General features: G+C 41.5%; 1 protein-coding gene across 5 annotated transcripts in view; it reads right to left on the reverse strand.

The window, feature by feature from the left end:
- Positions 1 to 22,218, reverse strand: part of SKAP1 (src kinase associated phosphoprotein 1) — a 402,906-nt gene that overhangs the window by 94,291 nt on the left and 286,397 nt on the right. For all 5 annotated transcript variants that reach the window (XM_073004336.2, XM_073004334.2, XM_073004335.2 and 2 more), the window contains exons 5-7: positions 7,578 to 7,655; positions 6,179 to 6,262; positions 989 to 1,113 (exon numbers count right to left, since the gene is read on the reverse strand). In XM_073004336.2, coding sequence (XP_072860437.2) covers positions 989 to 1,113; positions 6,179 to 6,262; positions 7,578 to 7,655 — 287 coding nt within the window. The remainder of the gene's footprint in view (positions 1 to 988; positions 1,114 to 6,178; positions 6,263 to 7,577; positions 7,656 to 22,218) is intronic.

Below are 22,218 nucleotides of genomic sequence, written 5' to 3' on the forward strand. Positions count from 1 at the left end.
GACAAAACATGCACAAATAGCTTTCTCAAATATAAGAAGGAGTTTGTTTTTGAACAACCTGTTTCTAACAGTATGCCCAGTGTATGAAAAAAAAGCTATTTTTTGGGACACAGTTCCCAACTTTCTCAGCTGGAATAACCACTAGTTTTTCTAAGCTCTGAGCATGCTATATTCCCTTGGGGTAGCAGTAAATGCATACCCACAAAGTTTGAAAAATTTACTTTTCTTAGATTAGAATTCCCAGAATCCCTTAGAAACAATGGCTACTGTATACTTGAAAATCAAGTAAGTACACATAACAGTGAGAGACAACTGTGGACAAATCGGAACATATTATAATTTCAGCATTCAGTCAATCTACTCCAGCAAGAGAGTGTTAAAATGAGCATGGTCAGGCAGTCTCAATTACAGTAGGCTCCAAATACACAGAAGACAAAAACTGTGTTTACTCTTGTTCCCACTACAGATTAATGGCCGAGACAAGGCTGGCCTTATCAGCAGGCACCTCTAGGTGGCACCGTAGGGCAGTGCTTTGAAGACAGAATGGTTTACACCTACTGGAGAGGGTGCTTTCTCTCTGGAACAACAATTTAATGTGCACAATTCTGCTTCTCAGGATCAGTGAAGGAAAAGGAAAGGTGGAAAAGTTAACGTCGGATGGAAAGAGCAGATAAGAAAAGGCCAAGTGGGCATAAAAACACAACGGTCCTAGTGGATCAGACAAAAGACCTATGTAGTGCAAAATTTTGATCCCACGGTAGCCATCCATTTGCCTATGGGAGGCCCACAAGCAGAATATAGGAGGTCCACCAGCAGCAACTCCACCTTTCCACTTGTGCCTACCAGCAACTGGTTTGCAGGAGCAAACTGCCTCCAATGCCAAATGTAATACACAGTTGCTCTGATTAACAGCTATCAACAACTTTAAACTTCATGAAAAGATGTATCTTTCTCAACCTCATTTCGATTTCTCCTATACTGTACCTACCTCGTAAGTACGCTTGCCAGAACAGGACAGTTCAAAGCAACAATCCCTTCGAGAGTCCTTGCGCAGATACGAAGCCAGTTGGGCACGGTAGTTTTCAATGGCAAACATGCCTTTGGGTTGTTTGCCTGTGTGACACAACAAGGACAGTTCAGCAAAGGAATTCACGAAGAAGGGATGAACTTGTTCTCAGTGGTTACATTTATAATACATGATGACCCCATCTGGGGTCACAGGAGAGAGAGAGAGATTTAAAGTGTAACATGGACAAGCTTAAGAAAGGGAGAGATTTAAAGTGTAACATGGTGGCAGGAGTGCATTCCTTGGTTTATGCTTTTCCCCCTTAAAACTGCTTTAAAAAACAAACAAACAAACAAACAACCTGCAGGGATTATATCTAGTCCCCGGAGCACCACTGCAACTCTACCACACTGGGTTGCTGTGAATATAAATTCATACACGTAACTGGAGGAAAGGCAGAATCATAGACTAGTGAAATTGGAAGGGACCTATAAGGCCATCGTGTCCAACCCCTTGCTCAACACAGGAATCTCAATCAAAGGATATTTGCCAGGTGGTTGTCTAAATTTCTCTTGAATGCCTCCAGTGTTGGAACACTCACCAAACTCTCGAGGTAATTGGTTCCATTGCCATACTGCTCTAAAAGGAAGTTTTTCCTGATATTCAACCAAAATCTTGCTTCCTGTAGCTTCAGCCCATTGTTGAGTGCCTTGTACTCTGGGATGATCGAGAACAGATCCTTCCCCTCATCTATATGACAGCATTTCAAGTATTTGAAAAGTGCTATGATATCTCCCCCCTCAAGCTTCCTTTCCCAAGACTAAACATGCCCAGTTCTCTCATATTATCATTATTTGTTTGTTTGTTTGATTTATATCTCTCAGTCTTTCCTCATAGGAAAGACTTGGTTTCCAGCCCCCTGATCATCCTTGTCCCCCTTCTCTGAACTTGTTCCAGTTTGTCAGTAGCCTACTTGAAGTGCGGTGTCCAGAACTGGACAAAATACTCAAGATGAGACCTAACCAGTGCCGAATAGAGGAGAATGAGTACCTCGAGGGATTTGGAGACTATCTTTCTATTAATTCAATCCAAAGTAGTATTTGCCTTTTTTGTAGCTGCATCACACTGCTGGCTCATACTCAATTTATTATCTATGATGATTCCAAGATCTTTCTGGCTTGTACTATTGCTGAGCCAGGTATCCCCCATCTTGTAACTGTGTGTTTGGTTTCTTTTTCCTAGGTACAGTACTTTGCATTTATCTCTGTTGAATTTCATTCTATTGTTTTCAGCCCCGTGCTGAAGCCTATCTAGATCATCATGAATTTTGTTTCTGTCTTCCAGGGTATTAGATATTCCACCCAATTTTGTGTTATTTGCAAATGTTATTAGCATTCCTTGCACCCCCTGATCCAGGTCAGTAATAAAATGTTGAACAGCACTTGGCCCATAACTGAGCCTTGGGGTACTCCACTTGTTACCTCCTCCCAGTTTGAGAAGAAGCCATTAAGCATCACCTCCTAAGTATAATTCTGTAGCCAACTGTGTATCCACCTGACAGTTGTTCCATCCAGGCCATATCTACTTAGCTTGCTAATCAGAATGTCATGGGGCACTTCATCAAAAGCTTTCCTAAAGTCAAGATATACTATGTCTACAGCATTCCCTCTCTATCAGGGAGGTTACCCAATCAAAAAACGAGATCATATTCGTCGGTCAGGAGTTTCTACATTAAACACACAACATAAACGTAAGAAAGGTAAAGTAAAGGTTCCCCTTGACATTTAGTCTAGTTGCGTCTGACTCTAGGGCGCGGTGCTCATCCCCGTTTCCAAGCTAGAGTGCCAGCATTTGTCCATAGACAGTTTCCGTGGTTACGTAGGCAGTGTGACTAGACACGGAATGCCGTTACCTTCCCATCAAGGTGGTACCTATTTATCTACTTGCATTTTTACATGCTTTCGAACTGCTAGGTTGGCGGGAGCTGGGACAAGCGACGGGAGCTCGCTCCATCACATGGATACGAACTTATGACTGCTGGTCTTCTGACCTTGCAGCACTGAGGCTTCTGTGATTTAATCTGCAGCCCCCCCCACGTCCCACAAAACATAAGTAATATACCAATAAAGGAGAAAATAAAAAGTTGTTTTTGAAGAATTAGTGAGATGGAGGTTAACCCTGCTTTTTACCTCTGTGACACAGGTTTTCACCCAGGCTCTTGTCTCTGACAAACCCTATCCAGATGTTTGTCCATTAGAGTGTAGAGCTAAAGTAATGATAGGAATGTGAGAACACACATGACCTGTGTCGCCAAACTAGGCCACAAAATTTCACATATTGAGGGCAAAGTTCTGAAGAGAACTAAAAATACAAGTTGAATAAAATAAATAAATAAATAATGCAGTTAAAGAACACCCACAGTCAGGAAACATGCCTTATCAGGGTTCTCAAACATGGGAGAGCTGTAGCTGCATTCCACTGAACACAGTTACAGCTTTATCTTTAGACTGTTCTCAGTATATGAAGGTTTGTGATACAGTGATTTAAATACTTGCTGATGTTCTTTTCCTATGAAACAGTAGAATTCTCCTGCTTGCCTGTCAAGACAGTGAAACATTTTGACTGGGTTTTTTGTATTTGCCAGGACAATTTTTGCATAAATAATACAAATTGCAGAAAACTACAATAGATGTTGCCTTGCTACTTAGACTATTACAATTTAGAATCATCAGATTGGTTGTTTCTATCTTTTTGATCCATCAGCCAGTCCTTGTACACACTGTTCTATCTGTGTGTGCACTCCGAACTATGAAGGGGAAAACATGGGTTTGGTAGAGGAATTTTCTACTGAAGCTTTGAGATGAAACAGGTACTCATTGTTTTGTTCTTCTACTGGAGACAAGGAATCTGGTGGGGCTTGCACATTTTTTGTCGATGTCTCTCATGATGCCAACAAAAACAAGGAATTTTGCAAATATTTTTCATTCTTCCTGTGATGTTATTAGGATCAGGTCTTATGTATGTGCACATCTCCACATCTCAACTTTAGGCCTATGTGTGAGTAGGCAAACACCTGTATAGGTCTCTACATACACATGTATCTGTAAGAACACCTTATAACCTATCTAACCTCAACATCCATCATCTCTTGAACTGCAGCAGGAGAAATCTTGTCGCTACCAGCCCTGAAACTCCGAATGCTGTTGTCTGCTTTGTCCACTGTTTTTTCCTGTATTTTTTTTTCAACCTACTCAGCATTCAATCTCTCTGGATGGGAGGCACAGTATAAACATAGGCCATCTATCTAGGCATGCCAAATTCAGCTGGAAGTATTAGCTTCCTGTTTATATGCATCTGATGGAGCATAACTGAAAAATATTTATACATGCTGACACATATATTATATATGGTCACTTAGGGAAGGGTTAAAGCCCATCTGACAACTAATAGGAGGAAAATATGGGTAACACTTTATTTATATAGGGCTTTGTGTCTGTATTTCTTGTTTCCCTCATTCTTTACTGACAAGGGTGTTTGAGTACAACCACACTGTGTTCTTCCTTTCTGAGGCTGTATCTAAATGGAAAAGTACCCTATTGCCAGGTAGGCAATTTTTCACCTAGCTAGAAGAACTAATGGAATGTGATACTTCTAATGCTGCATGTGAATGAGAGAAATCCTGGTCAAATCTCTGACTGAGTGTGAAGCTCTATGCATTATGCTTCAGTAAGTAATTATTCTACTCTAATCCATTCTGTGATGTTGTTATGATGACTAAGGGTACAATTAGGCATTTTTTCCAGTTTGGTCCAGGTTAGGGATGGGCTTGTTTGTTTCTTTTCCTGGTGTACCACTCAATATACATGTCATTGCAAATTACCCCTGATTGATGTCTATCTGCACCTTTTAAAGATCCCTTTCAAAAAGCTACTGATTTCTGTTTTGTTTTGTTTTTTTGGTATGGGCAGGATTGCTCCACTTTGGTTTGGTTCCAGCATGTGCAATCAGTGGGATTGAGCCAAAGCACATGGTTTAAATTGTTGCTTTGCTTAAACTGTTTAATGATTTTTAGAAATGGAAAAGTTCCTTCATGCTTACCTGTGGAGGGGAAGAGAGAGAACGTTTTCTTTTTAATTGTTATTAATGTATCAGCAATTGCTTTGAATGCATTGCTGATAAGCTCAGTTAGCAATAATTGAAAAGAAATGGAAATCTTTATCTCCCTGTCCCTCTGTGGGGGAGCAGGAAGCAAGCTGTCCATTTCTCAAGATCATTAAGCGGCTTAAGCAAAGCACAGAAGAGGACAAGAGGGGGATTTTCCCCCCTTTCACTTTAAGGGAAAGAAGATCAGTCTACATCAGTGGTTCCCAACCTTGGGTAACCCAGATATTCTTGGATTGCAATTTCCAGAAGCCTTCACCACCAGCTGTGCTGACCAGGGCTTCTGGGCGCTGCAGTCCAAGAACACTTGGGTTACTCAAAGTTGGGAACCACTGGTCTAAATCATGTTAAGCAGAGTTGCTTGAGGTGCAGTGTGGTTGTTCCTTGCATGTAGATGCAAAGATTTCCCCAAATGATCTACTGAACCTCAAAGCAATCCTATTTAGCATGATGTAGACTGATCGAGACCCAAACAGCCAGACCATCTAGTCATACATCTTGTATCTCTTCTCAGTTCTTTGGGATAAAAAAAAGGGGGTGGCATGGATAGCCAGTGTGACTGGGTGGATAGTGCTGGGCCAGGACATTGGAGACCCTCAGCTGGTCATGCATTTTCAGCTTCACCTCAAACCTTGTGAGGATAAAGTGGGGAGGAAAACAGCCATGCACATGACCTTGAGCTCACTGGAGAAAAGGTGGAATGTAAGCATAAGAAATAAGCAGGCAAGTAAGCAAATAAGTAAACAACAGCAACAGCAATATTCTATAGCAAGTATGGGACAGAATACTAGAGAACAAAGAAGCTACAGAGTTGCACTGGATTTGAGGTAACAAAGCCTGACTGCTTTTGGGCTGCTTCCCTTCAAAAGTGATGCACTGGAGACTAATGAACTCACAAAAACTCTTAGCCTTTTTTTCTTCAGTAGACCCCCCCTTCCTCCTCAATGCAATGGAGTGATGGGAACATATGAAGGGATGCGGGTACTTGGGTATCCCAGGGGCACCACTTACTTTTTTCATTTGCAAAGTAGTAAAAGGCCTTGTTGTCAAGGACACACCACCGCTTCTGCCATTCAGAGCCAAAGATTTTAGGGTCTGTAAAGAAGGAAGGAAGAGGGTGGAATAAGGCCATAGGGTGACAGCTGGGAAACAAGTATCTCGAAAAGAACTCCTAGGACATGTAACCCATAACAATCAAAGGTTCTTGCTATCATCACTGTCCATGAAGCTGTTAATAACTACTACCACCATTACGACTACTATTTCTGCAGTTCCTGCTCTAGAGCCTTCTGTTTATGCCAACACTGTGCAAAGCATTGTGCAGAAAATCGAAGGGGCATATCCGTTTTGCCTGTTCAGTGTAAGCTATCTAGGTAGTGAATGTAAACTGGTTCTCATGAGGAAATTTGCATTCCCCAATCCAAAATGCAGCTATCAACTTTGTGTCTGCTTTAGGCATGCCAATACATTTGCCATTTGCACCCTTAAAAGTGTGTAAATGGCTTCTGAGGAACATTCAGGTCTCCTTTTCTCATGATTTTCACATATTCCTCATTTCATTGAGCACTTAGAAGTTCCAGGAAAAATAGTGTACACATTTTTTAAAAGTACAGTAGAAGCATTAGAATGTGGACATGTTTTTCAAGCAATTAACCTACCTATTTTTGAGTGTGCATTATTAATTTCAGAAAAGGAAAATCTATTAAAACCATTTTGCACAGATACCACAAAGCATGATGGGGGGAAAAGTTGCTTGGTGTCTCACACTCATAATAGAAATGAGAACTCTCATGGCAACTGAAATTCTCACTAGGCTATCTCGCCATGCTGAGGTAGCATTGCAATAACATAAATCTGCTATCTCCCCCCTCACTGATCTGCTGGCTTTTTCTTTTCAGGATAAAGACCATGAATTGATAGTGACCCTTGAACAATCACTATCTCTCAGCTTAACTTACCTCATAGGGATGTTGTGAAAATTAAAAATGGAGGGGAGGACAATGAACACTATCTTGATTTCTTTGGAGGAAAGACAAGATATAAGAACCAACCAATCTACTCCTGCTACTATAAGCAATAAAACAAACAACTGATTAAAAGGGTGCAATCAGATGGCACATGTCTGATCCCACAGAAAGGGTCATTTTGCAGGGAGTGATCTCTCTTAAAGCAACCTTTCCTTCTGTTGGGGAACCTTTACACTCTGGCTACCAAAAGTAACAGCCCTATAGCTGGAACACCTAGCATGAACATGGATCAGGGCTGGGCTGCAATTCCCCATATATTTTCTGATCATCAGGAAATAGATCGCACTGGACTTCTCCACAAGTGGTCCAAAATGCAATCTATTTCCCCATGTGATCATACCATAACAGCTGTTGCTATGAAGATTGGCTCGATGGATTTTTACCTCTGGATCTCTTCTCCAAATATCCTTGTTTCAGAATGAAGCCATGGTCTCGAAAAGCCTTCTGAATGTTGTTCTCAGCTAAGAAAGAAAGAAAGAAAGAAAGAAAGAAAGAAAGAAAGAAAGAAAGAAAGAAAGAAAGAAAGAAAAAATGAATGAATGAATGAATGAATGAATGAATGAATGAATGAATTTAAATTAAATATGGGAAATTAAATTATCCAAAACAGGACTAACAAGGAAATCAAGTGGTATGATAGCCCATAGCATTTTTTCTAACTAGCCCAACTCCACTATCTAGATCAGAATGCACTGGGTTCCAGCCCCAAGTTTAAGCCATTTTGGGTTATGACATAACTCTAGGATGATTAATGGTCCAATATTTTATCTGGAAACAAATCACACTGAATTTAACGAGGATGCAACAAAAATTCAGCCTCACCCTCCCCAAAATGCTACTTTCCAGGCTGAAGAAACTTAACTGTACAGTAATCTCGAAAGCCATCGTGTAGGCACAATGTTTCACTTCATTCAACACTGAGCAGAAAAGGAAAGGAAAAGGGTGGGGTCCCTTCTTCTTCACTCTTCTCAACATCAAGACAGGGGAGGGAATACAGTATTGTCTATCCACTTCCACTACATGAGTTTATAAATACTATAAAGTTATCTGTTACATAGGCAGTAGTTGACTTTATGCTTTATTTTCTTGACATCTCATTGCTGTACCTTAAAAAAAATCACTGGAACTATTGGAAACACCTAGTGAATTATAATTTAGAATCTGTACTATTCATGTACTTCTCCACTCTTCCATACTGTAAAAACTGGTAGAGATTGGTAATGGGAAATCCCTGTCTATGGCAATGTTTGGAAAATGTATTTCTTTAGAATAAACTTTCCAAACCAATTCCACAGCTGGCACAAGCCCTGCTGTGGTGTAATATGAGAGGTGTAATATGAGCCGGCTTGGGTGTTAAGATAATCAGGAGAGGCCTTTCTCTCAGTCCCACCACCTTCACAGCTGCACCTGATAGGGACACAGGAGAGAGCCTTCTCTGTTGCTGCTCCCAGACTTTGGAACTCCCTCCCACAGGAGGCCAGACTGGTCCCATCTTTGTTATCCTTCTGCAAGCAGGCAAGCTTTCTCTTCAGGCTAGCCTTCCCTCAGTGACTGGCTACCTGAATGTGATTTTTAGATGGATTGTTACTAAATTTACTACTTTGAATGGTCCTTTATTACTACTGGTGTTTACTGTCTCTTAAAGTGGTATTTAATTTGTTCCTTTTTAATATTTGTATACTTATTCTTTCAGCTTTAATATTGTCTTTTAATGATGTAAGCTGCCTCTTTCAACTCATTGATATTAGCTTTAAATATTATTTTTAATGATGTAAGCCACTATTGTATACTCATTGTTTTCAGCTTTAAATATTGCCTTGCAGTGATGTAAACCGCCTTGGAGCCTTCTTAAGGAGAAAGGTGGGGTAAAAATATTTTAAATAAATAAAATAAGTAAATAATCCAAAAAACAAACAAACTGTGTAGCAGCAATGTGGTGTGCTGCACAGAGTGATAGAATACGATGACTGGTTGAGGGAGGCCGACAGTGCTAAAATTTCTTTGTTGGTCCTCCTCGACATCTCGCCGGCCTTCGATACCGTCGACCACGGTATCCTCCTGGGGAGGCTCTCTGAATTGGGTATCGGTGGCTTGGCTCTGGCCTGGTTCCGTTCCTTCTTGGAGGACCGTCCCCAGAGAGTGCAGCTTGGAGAGGGTATTTCGGCCTCGTGGAATCTCAATTGTGGGGTTCCACAGGGGTCGATCATCTCCCCAATGCTGTTTAACATCTATATGAGGCCGCTGGGTGGAGTCATCAGGGGGTGTGGAGCATCGTGTCATCAATATGCTGATGACACCCAGCTCTATATATCCTTTTCACCAACTGCAAGTGATGTCGTCCTGTCCCTCCAGCACTGCCTGGGGGCCATACAGCAATGGATGCAGGAGAACGGGCTGAGGCTGAACCCGGACAAGACAGAAGTTCTGAGGGTGGGTGGCCCTGTGGATGGTGGCTTGGGAAACTCCCTCATGTTTGGGGGGGTGGCCCTAGCCGCGAAGAGTGGGGTCCGCAGCCTGGGGGTACACTTGGACCCGATGTTCAGCATGGAAATGCAGGTGGCGTCGGTAGTCCGCACCGCCTTTTTCCACCTTTGGCGGATTGCCCGGCTGCGACCTTACCTAGACATGGGGGCGCTCACTACCTTAGTACATGCGCTCGTAATTTCTAGATTAGACTACTGTAACGCGCTCTACGTGGGGCTTCCTTTGAAGCTGATGTGGAAACTTCAGGTGGTGCAGAATGCGGTGGCCAGACTCCTTACTGGAGTGAAAAAATACCAACATATCTCTCCTACTCTGGCCATGCTGCACTGGCTGCCCATCCGTTTCCGCATTGACTTCAAAGTATTAATGCTTACATATAAAGCCCTAAACGGTTTAGGACCTCGATACTTGGCGGAACGCTTACTCCCAACTAGTTCTACCCATGTCACCCGCGCGAGCCAGGAGGTGAGGCTGAGGAGCCTGACGCTGAGGGAGGCCCGGAAGGAAAGAACTAGAAACCGGGCCTTCTTGGTGGTGGCTCCTCGCCTCTGAAATAACCTACCTCCAGAGATTCGCGCTGCACCCTCGCTGGGTACTTTTAAGAACCAACTAAAAACGTGGATGTATAGGTAGGCCTTCCCTTCCAGTTAATTCCTGTCCTCTTTCCTTTTTTATTCTTTTTCTCTTTATTTAATTTATTTTGTATTTTTCCCATCTTGCAGAATCATTTAATTAATTAATTGTTATAAACTGGGTTTTTCGGGCTCTTTGGCCGTGTTCTGAAGGTTGTTCTTCCTGACGTTTCGCCAGTCTCTCTGGCCGGCATCTTCAGAGGACAGCAGAGTACAGGTTGCTGTCCTCTGAAGATGCCGGCCACAGAGACTAGCGAAACGTCAGGAAGAACAACCTTCAGAACACGGCCAAAGAGCCCGAAAAATCCAGAACAACCATTAGATCCCAGCTGTGAAAGCCTTCGCGAATATATTGTTATACATTTTTCTTGAAGTTGTTATCCTTTATGTTGTAAGCCGCATAGAGTGGTCGAAATGACTAGATAGGCGGGGTATAAATACAATGAATAAAATAAATAAAAATAAATAGGATTCAGGAGAGTGGGGTCCAAACCCTTGTTAGGCCATAGGCCAAGGCGGCACTGGTTACATACCTCCTCCTTACATGCCTCCCATACCTCGAAAACCTTATTTGAATTGCCATTGGTCAGATGTAAAGTGACAGCATGTAACAAACACATAAGCTCTGTAGTGCTTCCTTTCCATCCCACCTTTTAGGAACTTTCAAACAATACAAGTGCTGTTTCTCTTTTTGTCCAGACCTAGAAGATTTTTGAATAAGGAAGAGGTAGCAGCCAGGTTTCTGTATGTAACCATCAGAAAACCTATCATGAGGATATATAGAGCTGTATTACTTGTTCTATATTTTAAATTGTTTATTTTATATGTTGTTAGCCACCCAGAGTAGCCAATTGACTAAATGGGCGGGGTAAAAATTCAATAAATAAATACATACTCTTATGCAGCTATATAAATGTGTCCATTGAGGCTCCCTATACACATCCAGGGCGCTGGATGTGGGTTGAGCTGATAGTATCACTGGCTTGATTCATCTGCAATTCAAAATTCAATCCACATCCAAAGTGCTTTAGCAAAATCTCTACCATTGAAGGCAGAGCTTGGAAAAGTTAATCTTATGGAGGATACCTTCCAGAATGTAAGATTCTGGGAGTAACAGTACAAAAAGGTAACTTTTCCAAGCTCTGATTCACAGGTTGCTAGAGACATATGTATGTAAGTATGCAATCTACATGAGAATCACATAGTCCACTCTGGAAGTGCTCTTGTTCAGTCCCAGATGTCTGCATGGATTCTTCACTAGTAGAAAAGACACACTGTGTAATACTGCTAAGAGGCGAAGTAATACGAAAGGGAACATATCTTCTTAAGTGTTGTGCTTGAAAATACAACCTGAATAAGCTGTGCCTCAAGAGCAACCCAGTGCTGAGTTGTAGACATATAATGAAGTAAAAGACTCCTTCACTTTGCAGTACAGTCCCCTGCTCATCACAGATGCACTGAACACACATCTTTGCTCACCAGAATTGGACGTGCAAATCGATCCTTAGCCTGCCTCAGCCAGAGATTTACACCCTCTCTCAGACATTTACATAACCTTTTGCCTAGCCTACTTATATTTCTTCTTAATTAGCAGGAAGCTGCAAATGTAGAGTCAATTAACTCTTCTGGTTTCTCAGCACAGAACTAATAGACCAGAAGTCCCATGCTAGAGATCTGTGGCAATGGCAGCAGAAATGACAAGCCAGGACATTTTGCTGCTTACAAGCTCTGTCAGATCTGGGAGAGGTCCCCCAGGAAAGATCCTCTGCAGTGTAACAAACAATGCTAGCACCTGATCTTTTGCTCATGTGCAATTGATCCACTCAAAACAGATTTCTCTGTGATGTTACTAGCATTTGCATGGTACTTGATCAGCATTCCCTAAATAACAGGTTCCCTAATAAAAGGTATGTGGGTTTTTTAAAATATATATTATATTTTTATATTTTTACATTTGTGAGTTCAGTGGGATTTGACTTTTTAAAAAAATGTTTATTCTCTTGCTGTAAACTAACCAGAGTATGGCAAAGTCACTAGATGGTGTGGTATAAAAATGTAATTCTTATACCACACCATCTAGTGTCCAATCAATCAATCAATCAATCAATCAATCAATCAATCAATCAATCAATCAATCAATCAATCAATCAATCAATCAATCAATCAATCAATCAATCAATCAATCAATCAATCAATCTCCATCTTTCTCCATTCAGACAACACCTGAACAGCAAAAGGCTATTATTATTTAAAATTCTCACAAGACAAGGAAGAAATATGTTGTTATTGTTTAACATCATGATCAATTCTAGAAAGGCGTAGCTACAGCTGAGAATCTTAAGTCTGATTTGTGATGGTGCTGGCAGAGCAGCTTGGGTTGGGTCTACCACTGCATCTACCACAAAAACCTGAAAGTCACCTGGGACTCACAATTGGCAGCTGGTGTGGCCAGTCTAGGCCCAGCCAAGTTTTAGCACAGCTAGAATGGTGCTGAGAAGTCCAGCTCAGAAGGAGACGAACAGTCCACCATGACAAGCACTTGAGAGGTGCATAGAATTGTCAGATAAGGGGAAACACCTGAGGAGGGGAACACCATGTATAAAAGGAAAAGAGGGAGAGGATGGCGACTTGCATGAAGTGGAGCAACTGACCCAATGGGACCCTGGGAGGTAGTGAAATGTGACTCCATCAACATATCCTGTACCATTCATTCCCCGTGAGGAGCACCAGATTATATCTTTGCCAGACTAGAGGGAGCAGAGAACTGCCCTACCCTGACTCAGAAATGGCAGTGACGTGCCAGGCCTGGTATCTTCATCACAGGAGGACCGAAACTAACGCTTGCTGGCTATCCCTGAATGCTCCACACTGATCTGGACTAGGACTGCTGATTGGGACTGGGCATGGCCCCAGGAGGGTAAAAGGAAACACACCTGGTATGGCACATGAGTACTGAAGGAGACTCAAAGACAGCAAAAAGCCACCAGCCATGGGTGTTTTAGCGCTTGTATAGTACAATAAAATATATACTGTAGTATAATAAAAGATATACAGTACAGTACAATATACAGCACAGTGAAAGAAATAGATTAAGACTGAACAGTACTCTGGCTTTTATATCACTTTCCAAGGGTCTTTTGACACCCATGTGATTGAGGATCACATCTGGGTTTGGTCACTATGAGGGCCCAATCTGAGTTTATTAAATTAGCCATGGACCGCCAGCTTTTTAATACTTGGAGGACATCCTGTTTTACAGATGCAGCCTCTGGAATAGAGGAGCATTTTGCTACATGACTTGATCCCCTTATAAGTGATATGGCTGATAATAAACATTAGCGGTATGTAGCATTATATTCAAATTTGTTTATATATGATGTATTCATATATATTAATATATAATGTACAATAAAATCTTTTTGTATTGAATACTGGTGATCAGTTGATGCTTAAAGTAAACCAGGTAGAACGTCCCTTTGTAGTAAGACTCAAGATGAGTTTCTATCTGGTTGTGTGCCTGATCATGATTTTGTTTTCATGAGATTAACATATGTAGTTGATGCTGTGCAGAAATAGAGAAACACAGAAGCCACACTCTTCCTGTGTAGCTGCACCTCCATAACTTGAAGTTGTACAAGCAGTTGCAAATACAACCTGAAAATACAAATAGTTGGAAGCACAAATGCACAGTTGCACAATTAACTGTGCAATCAACAGCATAATCAGGCACACAATGGGGACTGTCTGGCCTTAACTCCCTGTGAACTTTGACAGGTGTAAATTTATGCCATGCCAAGCGCAACAGGATTTCAGTTAGAGATTCTGAGCTGAGGCTCAGAATAAAAACAAAAGCACATGAAACAAAAGGGGAGGAAAGTTACAGAGGAAGAGGAAACTTTTATATTAATCAGAAAAGAAAAAAAATAGAATGAAAGAATGAGAAAAATTTAAACAGCATAGTAGTTAACCAAGGACTGATAAAGAATAATCTTTAAAAATGGATGTCAAAAAGAAAATGCTGGAGAAAAATTGTGAGTTTTAAATAATGTATTAAAGTTGGGGAAAAGGGTCTAGTTCAATATTTTGAGAAAGTTCCACACAGAATGGGTCATAAAAGAGACTGCATGAAGACAAGAAACAACACACAGGATTGGGCATTTAATAAAAGCATTAGTGCTTGATGAACAGAAGGACCAAAGAGGAAAATAGAAAATAATGAAAATAATGAATAAAAGAGGCTTGAGACACCAACAGCCTATAAATAAAATCCTGCAACAAAAAAAAAGGGAAGTATTGAATGAGAGCTTTACCAAAGCTTACATATAAGAGGAAATTTTGAGAAATAATCTACACACCTCACCTAGAACAGAAACAGGGTAACAGTAAAGTTCCTAAACAAACTGAATGTACTTCTTTTGCCAATTGAAGGAGAAAACTCTTAACATGGCCACAATTTATTACTCCAAAAATGCAGATCATGCCTGCAGAGGCCTTGAGATACATGATTTACACTATACATCCCCATTTTATCCACTCTGGGATCTGTTTTGGGTCTTAAGGCCTTAAGATTTAAAAAAAAATTGAAGATTGGAGGTAAATTTTAGAGTGATTAAGAAGAAAACAGTAGCATTTTCGGAGACTATGTCCGAAATGAGTGAAACTAAAGAACAGCAGTGCTACTGAATCCCCAAACACAAAGAGAACAAAGAAGTCAGAAATGATAAACTGTATGAAAAACTCATGAAAGACCAAAGTGAATATGAACAGAAATTAGTCTTAGCAGGCTAATTTATAGAAGATGATTCAAAATTATACACAGAGCAGTCCCAGTAGAATGTTAAGCTCAAAAGTTCGAGTTAAAAGGTCAGAAAGAAACTGAAGAGAAAGAAAAATGAGGTCCTCAGAATAGAAGCAGCAGCTCCTAAGAAAGAAAAGAAATAATATGATAGAAAAGAGATGAATTCCCCAATAACAGTGGTTTAAAACAACAACAACTGTGGAAAAGAATAGCATGTTTAATAATAATAAAAAAGGGACAACTACTACAGAAAAAGGTTAAATACATTAGTAAGAGAAGGATAGATGGAACCATCTTTACTGAAGGATGGGAAGCATAAGTCATGAAGAAAGAAAGGAAGCAATATCAGAAGCAAAAATGGGGAAAACACAGAAAAGAGAATGTAAACTAATCAAATTGGAGGAAGAAACAGGAGGAATGTTATTGAAGAAGGGAGGAAACAGGGAATCAGTAACAGAAATCTATGAACAAATGTTGGAGAAAACAAAAAAGGTAGATAAAGAACCTATTGAGGTAAGACTGGATAGGATGAGAGAGAGAAAAGGGACCAGAGGTGTAATTTAAAATGAGCAAAATTTGTCAAAGCACAGGAGCTACATGAACATAAGGCAAGTTTGTATGCAGGGAAGAAGGTGCTTGAAGTTGGCATGTAGTCAGGAAAAGAAACAACGTTTTAGCATCTGGTTGGCAAAAAGGAGCTTTGATGGGTTCCAAGAATATGCTGGTTTGCCTGGGGTGTGTGTGTGTTGAGAGTAACACGCATTACAAACCAAAGGCAAGGGTATGTGATGTCTTTATTAGAGCACTAGTATAATCTATCCTGACTGGATAGTATGACTGGTGGCCTGGCTCTTGCCAGTCTTCGTTCCTTCTTGGAGGACCATCCCCAGAGAGTGCAGATTGGAGAGAGTTTCTCGGCCCCGTGGAGCCTCAATTGTGGGGTTCTGCAGGGCTCGACTATCTCTCCAATGCTGTTTAATATCTAATTGAGGCTGCTGGGGGGGTCATCAGGGGATGCGGGGTTTTGTGGAGATGATACTCAGCTCTACATCTCCTTTTTCCCAACAACAGTGGATGTTGTTGCATCCCTTGAGCACTGCCTGGGGGCTGTTCAGCAATGGATGGATGCAGGTGAATGGACTGAGGCTGAATCCGGGCAAGACGGAGGTCCTTCGAATGGGTGCCCCAGACATCAGTGGTCTGGGAAGCTCCCTCACCTTTGGGGGAGTGACTCTTATCACCAAGAGTGAGGTTCACAGTTTGGGTGTACATCTGTACCCGGCGTTCACCATGGAAACCCAGGTGGCGTCAGTGGTCGGTTCTGCACATTTCCACCTTTGGCTGATTGCCCAGCTGCATCCCTATCTTGATGTGGGAGCTCTCACCACCTTGGTCCATGTGCTCATAGTCTTGAGATTAGACTAGTATAATGCGCTCTATGTGGGGCTGCCTTTGAGATTGATGCGGAAACTTCAGACGGTGCAGAATACGGCGGCCAGACTTCTTACAGGGGTGAAAAGGTACAACCACATTTCCCCCAATTTTGGCTGCCTTGCATTTGCTGCCCATTCATTTCCGCCTTGATTTCGACGTCCTGATGATGACATATAGAGCCCTAAATAATTTAGGACCTCGATATCTGGCAGAGTGCCTCCTCCCAACCAGTTCTGCCAGATTCACTCATTCCAGCCAGGCCAGGCGGCTGAGGGGCCCAACGCCGAGGGAGGTCCGGAAGGAAAGAACGAGGAACCAGGCCTTCTCAGCAGTGGCCCCTCGCCTCTGGAACAACTTGCCCGTGGAGATCTGCCTGGCTCCCTCTCTGCATGTTTACTCCTGAAAATAGTTAAGACCTGGCTATTTGGGCAGGCTTTCCCTCCTGCTGTATCTTAAATTTTGACATTTTTGCCGTCTTGGACTCATAGTATAAGACTACTGGTTTCACAGTTTTAAATTTTTTTTAATGCCGCCCAGAGTAGACCTTTGGTCTAGATGGGAGGGTAGAAGTCAAACAAACAAACAAACAAACAAACAAACAAACAAACAAACAAACAAACAAACAAACAAACAAACAAACAAACAAACAAATATCCTTGCTTCTGGATTGCATACAAGGACTATAAAACTTTTTCTAAAAGATACTAAGCACCTTTCCTCCCAAGATACTGTTCCCAGACTTTCCTACCATGCAGGACAATGTGAAGCTGAATCCCCGCCCCAGTGCTTTGTCCTTCTAAGGAGCCTATTCAGACAAGGGGGAGATGAAACCAACAGGATGATATATCAGGGATCTCCTACCAACTTTCTTCAGACTGAAGAAGCTACTTGGATGAGTAGTGAAAAGTTTCAACCTAATATGAAAGAAGTCCAGTTGCCATGACTCAACTTCCAGGTAACCTCACTTGGATGACTGAGAATCTTCACACAGATATGTGAAGCTGAATGTAAAACACTTGCATTTCTAGGGCTCATTTATGTTCTCACTGCTATGCTGCTTGCCAAGGTTTCATGGCAAGTGAGCATATGGCGAAGGCAATATATCCTGCCTTAGATGGCACAATGAAAGAAACACACGCTTAGCCAAAATTAGCCAGAAACACACCAGCGTGGCCCTCTCTCAAATCCCAAGCGGTCAGGAATTCCAGCCTCTGAAGCAGGCTGCTGTGTGCATTGCAGACTCCTGTGGAAGGCTTGGCACTGTTCCATGCAGTTAGATAATTTATAGTGAAACATTGCTCCCCTTAAAAAGTGCTACTGATCATTTCCCTAGTGATCATGTTCACAGCTTATAGAGTATGAATCCCTCACCAGAAGGGGTTCCTTTTTGTTTTGCTAAGCAGCACACTCTTAACATGCCAATTCATCCATGTTGTCAAATTTTCCCTCCTCTGCTCCTCTTTTCCTTCACAGAACTATTTTCATTTTAGAGTTTTATGACTCTGCAAAACTCTGGGGGCAGGCATAAATCTTTGCAAATGTGTCTCAAGGTAAATGAGAGGCACAAGTAGAGCAGCCAAACATAAGAGTTCAATTGTGGAAAACTCCCCCCCCCCGCCCCATCCCATGCCAGACTAGGCTCTTTTTATTAGGGTAGGAGAGGAGCTTTTCTTTTCTTCAGTGGAAAAAAACCCAGTGTTTAGCCTTGTTTTAAGGACTGAGGTTTCACCCAGCAATGAAAGCAGCCACCATACTCAGGATCACAAAAGAAAGCGCAGAAGAAAAGGTATGAATAGCTCCCGGACTCTGCCTTCTTCAGGAAGCCAGGCATAAAAACAAGTGGATTTCCTTTAGAAAGACTCCCTTAAATGGGGTTGGAATGGCTAGACTGGCTAGGGATCCTGCAGAAGAGTTGGGATTTCTATTTTAAATGGACTAAAATCTCCCTTTTTCCAATTGCTGTGAGATCACAAAATGCTCTTCAGAGTCCTCACCATTTGAGGCTTGAGTAAAATGAATACTGTCAATGACTAATTGAGGTTCTGTAAGGGCAGGCACTGAAATACCGTTAAAAGGTCAGTTTGCTTAAGAAAAAGTTCAATTCTGGATGTGGTGCGGCAGGTGTTCGAGTTTACTGGATAAGCTGGAAGCTGATACTTGGTGTAAGAGGCTAAAGACTTTTAAAATACCATTAAGTATAATGAAAACTTTATTACTGAACCAACTACATCTGCAGAGAGAAATGTAAGCTTGGAATGCTATGACTAGCTATATGTCAGGGGCTGGACTTGATTATCCACAGGTTCCCTTCCAGGTCTGCAGTTCTAGGATTATTATTATAACATGGCTAGGAGAGCCAGAATTTGGACTAAATCCAGGGGGAAGTGGAGGTAAAAAACAACATTTAGGGTTGTCTCTACCACAATTTTCCCAGAGTCCTTTGTGCTGGCACTGTTACACTGCACTTTCTAAACTGTTCTTCTAGTACAGTAGTAGATAGGAGTGTTGAGCAGGTACTGAACTAAACTCTAGGTAAATGAGTGGGAAAGAGGCCTGGAAGTAATGAGTTAAAAAAGACAACGAGGAATTGAGACAGATGAAGGGAGCTAAAGCTAAGATGAGAGTAACAGGGGAAAGAGAAAAGTAGGTCAAATCAGGCTGCTTCAGCCAGGGAACAGCAAATCTAAAGAAGTGATGGGTTGGGCAACTTCAGTTTTGGTGGGGTTTTCCCCCCCTCTTTCTTTCCAATTTGGCCAAAGGAATGGTTACATAGACCTGTGCAGCATATCACCCATGAAGGCAAAAATTTATTTCCTTCTCTTACAATGTTTTATTTCCAGTCAATGCACTCTTTTCAGGGCTCCAAGCATGAGACACGAGACACTCAAATATGCCCATGCGTGTCTCCCAATTGACCAATTAACAGAAGAAAAGCAGAATAGTTTGCTAAATGCGGACTGAGGTAGGCTCATATGAGAAGAGACATTCTTTCCTCTTAAAAGTGCACTGTTACAACATACAGAATCAGCATCTCCTCTAGCAGAGCCTACAGTTGCAATTCATGATCTCACTCAATCTTCCTATGGGGGCAGAGGCTGCTAGCAATCTGGTGAAGTGGTACCCTCCAAATGTTCTAGGCTACAACTCCCACAGTCCTTCACCATTTGTCATGCTGGCTGGGACCGATGGCAATGTAAGCCTAAAACATCTGGAGACCTCCAGGTTGTGGAAAACAAATACAGTAGTAAACGATTTATAAGGCTGCTGTGTATACCATGTCAAGATCATTTGGCATATAACCAAAAAGCAAAGAATTGCTGCAGTACCCCAGCCAAATCTAGCCATTATTAAATATGCAGTGTTAGGAAGAACTGTTATTTAAATATGTCCCTTTTTTCACAAAAGACTCAAGTCTCATACAGAATTATAGATTGTAGAGGCCTGATATTATCTAGTTGATATATTTTATTTTCTTTATTTTCTTTCAGTTGCATCTCATTGTGGAACCTCTCTCTATCCTAGTTATTTCTTAAAATATATTTTAAGTGACTTATGCAGAGGACTACATTTCTTTGCACAGTAGGTTCCTTGACTAACTTACATAAACTGGGTATAAATTTTCAACTGTTTAAAAGCTTGTAAAAATTACCTCTTTGTCTATAATTGCAAAATATAAGCATCACTGTCAATATGTCCAGGCTATGGTGTTTAATAACCATTGGACATAGTCGCTGGGGTGGTAGTGGCGGCTTCTGGAAAGTGATTATCCAAAGAAGTAACATTCCCAAATTCTGGTTATAACATTGGTAGTAGCAGGCGTAAATGGTCCAAAAAATAATAGCTTGCAGGCCCACCCTACATCTCAAGGTCAAACTAGGCAACACAGTTAGTATCCTATTAGAAACTGGGCTTCCTTTAAATGTATGTGTGCAATAATAATAATAGATACCTTTATTGGCATAATAAATACATACAAGCATACAAAGGGTACAGAGTACAGCTTATGGAAACAGCCCCTAAAACACTAAAACTTTAAATTGGGATCTCGGGCTGTATTAGTTTTAATTATATCCAACAGAAATTTGCCGAGTATATTAAGAGAATTCTCATCGGTTCGCTGTAAAATAAAACTAAAATAGGCTTCATCGGTAAGCCAGGGCTTTCGTTGTGGTAGAGAAGCAAAGAATTGGTCCCTCGCAGCCAAATGAAATGGGCAGTGGAAAAAGATGTGGGGTAGCGTCTCTACAACATTCATCGCACAGGGACATAGTCTGTTATTGAAGGGAGTATTGTTAAATCGGCCCGTTAGCACTGCCGAGGGAATTGAATTACAGCGGGCCAAAGAAATCGCCCTTCTAATTTCGGGATTATACAGTGTAGAAATATAAATCGGTGGGCTGCCTACTACCAAGGGGAGATTCCAGAACAAAGGTGAACAAGATCTATTAGCAGCTCTTAATAAGTCTTGTGCGTTGATGTCGGCCAATCTTTGTTTGACAGTTCTTAGGGCAGCCTGGAACGAGAGAGATCCTAAGTTGTCCGGGTCTAAACCGATCTGTTTGATCTTCCTTAGCCAACCATCAATGGGGGGGCAGCTATCTTTTTTTAGGTGATAAAGTAGAGTTGTTTGAGAGGTGTCAAAATACATTCTTAGCCAGTATTTGCAAGTTCTATACCAAGCAACATCCTTGACTGGAAGTTGTCCCGTTTCGAGACATAAAGCCTCATAGGGGACGCAGTTTGGCATAGCCATGATTCTTCTCAAAAAAGCTGATTGGAAACTTTCTAGTGATTTATGATAAGCATTGATCCAAATAGGAATACCGTAAAGAGCTTGAGAAATAGATTTAGCATTGAATATTTTGAGGGCTGCCGGAATTAGGCGGCCCCCTTTATTGTAGAAGAATCTGGAAATTGCCATTGAGGATGTTTTGGCTGTCGCTTGTGCCATATTGCGATGACCCACCCAGGCACTGTTGGCTGAGAATAATAATCCCAAATATTTAAAGGTCCTCACCTGTTCAATTGAGTGTCGTTTAAAGATCCATTTGTATATTTTACGGGACTTAGAAAAGACTAAAATTTTCGATTTCAGGTAGTTTAGTTGAAGTTTGTTGATGGATAAATAGTCCAGACATTTGTTTATTAGTCTTTTTAAGCCCAGCCGAGAGCGCGAAATAAGTACAGCATCATCGGCATATAAAAGGATTGAAATCTTACGATCACCAAGAGTTGGAAAATGGCCATCAACGGTTAATAATTCTGGAGCCAGGTCGTTTAAAAACAGGTTAAATAAGGTCGGAGCCAGTGGGCATCCTTGCTTGACTCCCTTATTTGTAGGGATCTCTTCAGTGAGAAGGCCATCCCAAGAACATCTTATTCTGCAAGAGGTGTTAGAGTACAGTTGCCTGATGGGGTTAATCAGATTAGAAGGAATTCCAGTTCTCTCCAGCTTGGACCAGAGTAACTGCCTGTCTACACTGTCAAAGGCAGCTTTTAAGTCAAGGAAGGCTACAAATAATTTTGAGTTGGCTTTTATGGAATACTTATAAGCAAGATGGGACAGGACAGCACAGTGATCCAAGGTGGAGTGGCCTGGTCTGAACCCAATCTGTTCAATGCCTAGGATGTTATTCTGGGTGATCCAAGTATTAAGATGGACCAAGAGATAGTTGG

The sequence above is a fragment of the Pogona vitticeps genome, chromosome 6 (genome assembly GCF_051106095.1).
Source record: "Pogona vitticeps strain Pit_001003342236 chromosome 6, PviZW2.1, whole genome shotgun sequence".
Taxonomy (NCBI): Eukaryota; Metazoa; Chordata; class Lepidosauria; order Squamata; family Agamidae; genus Pogona; species Pogona vitticeps.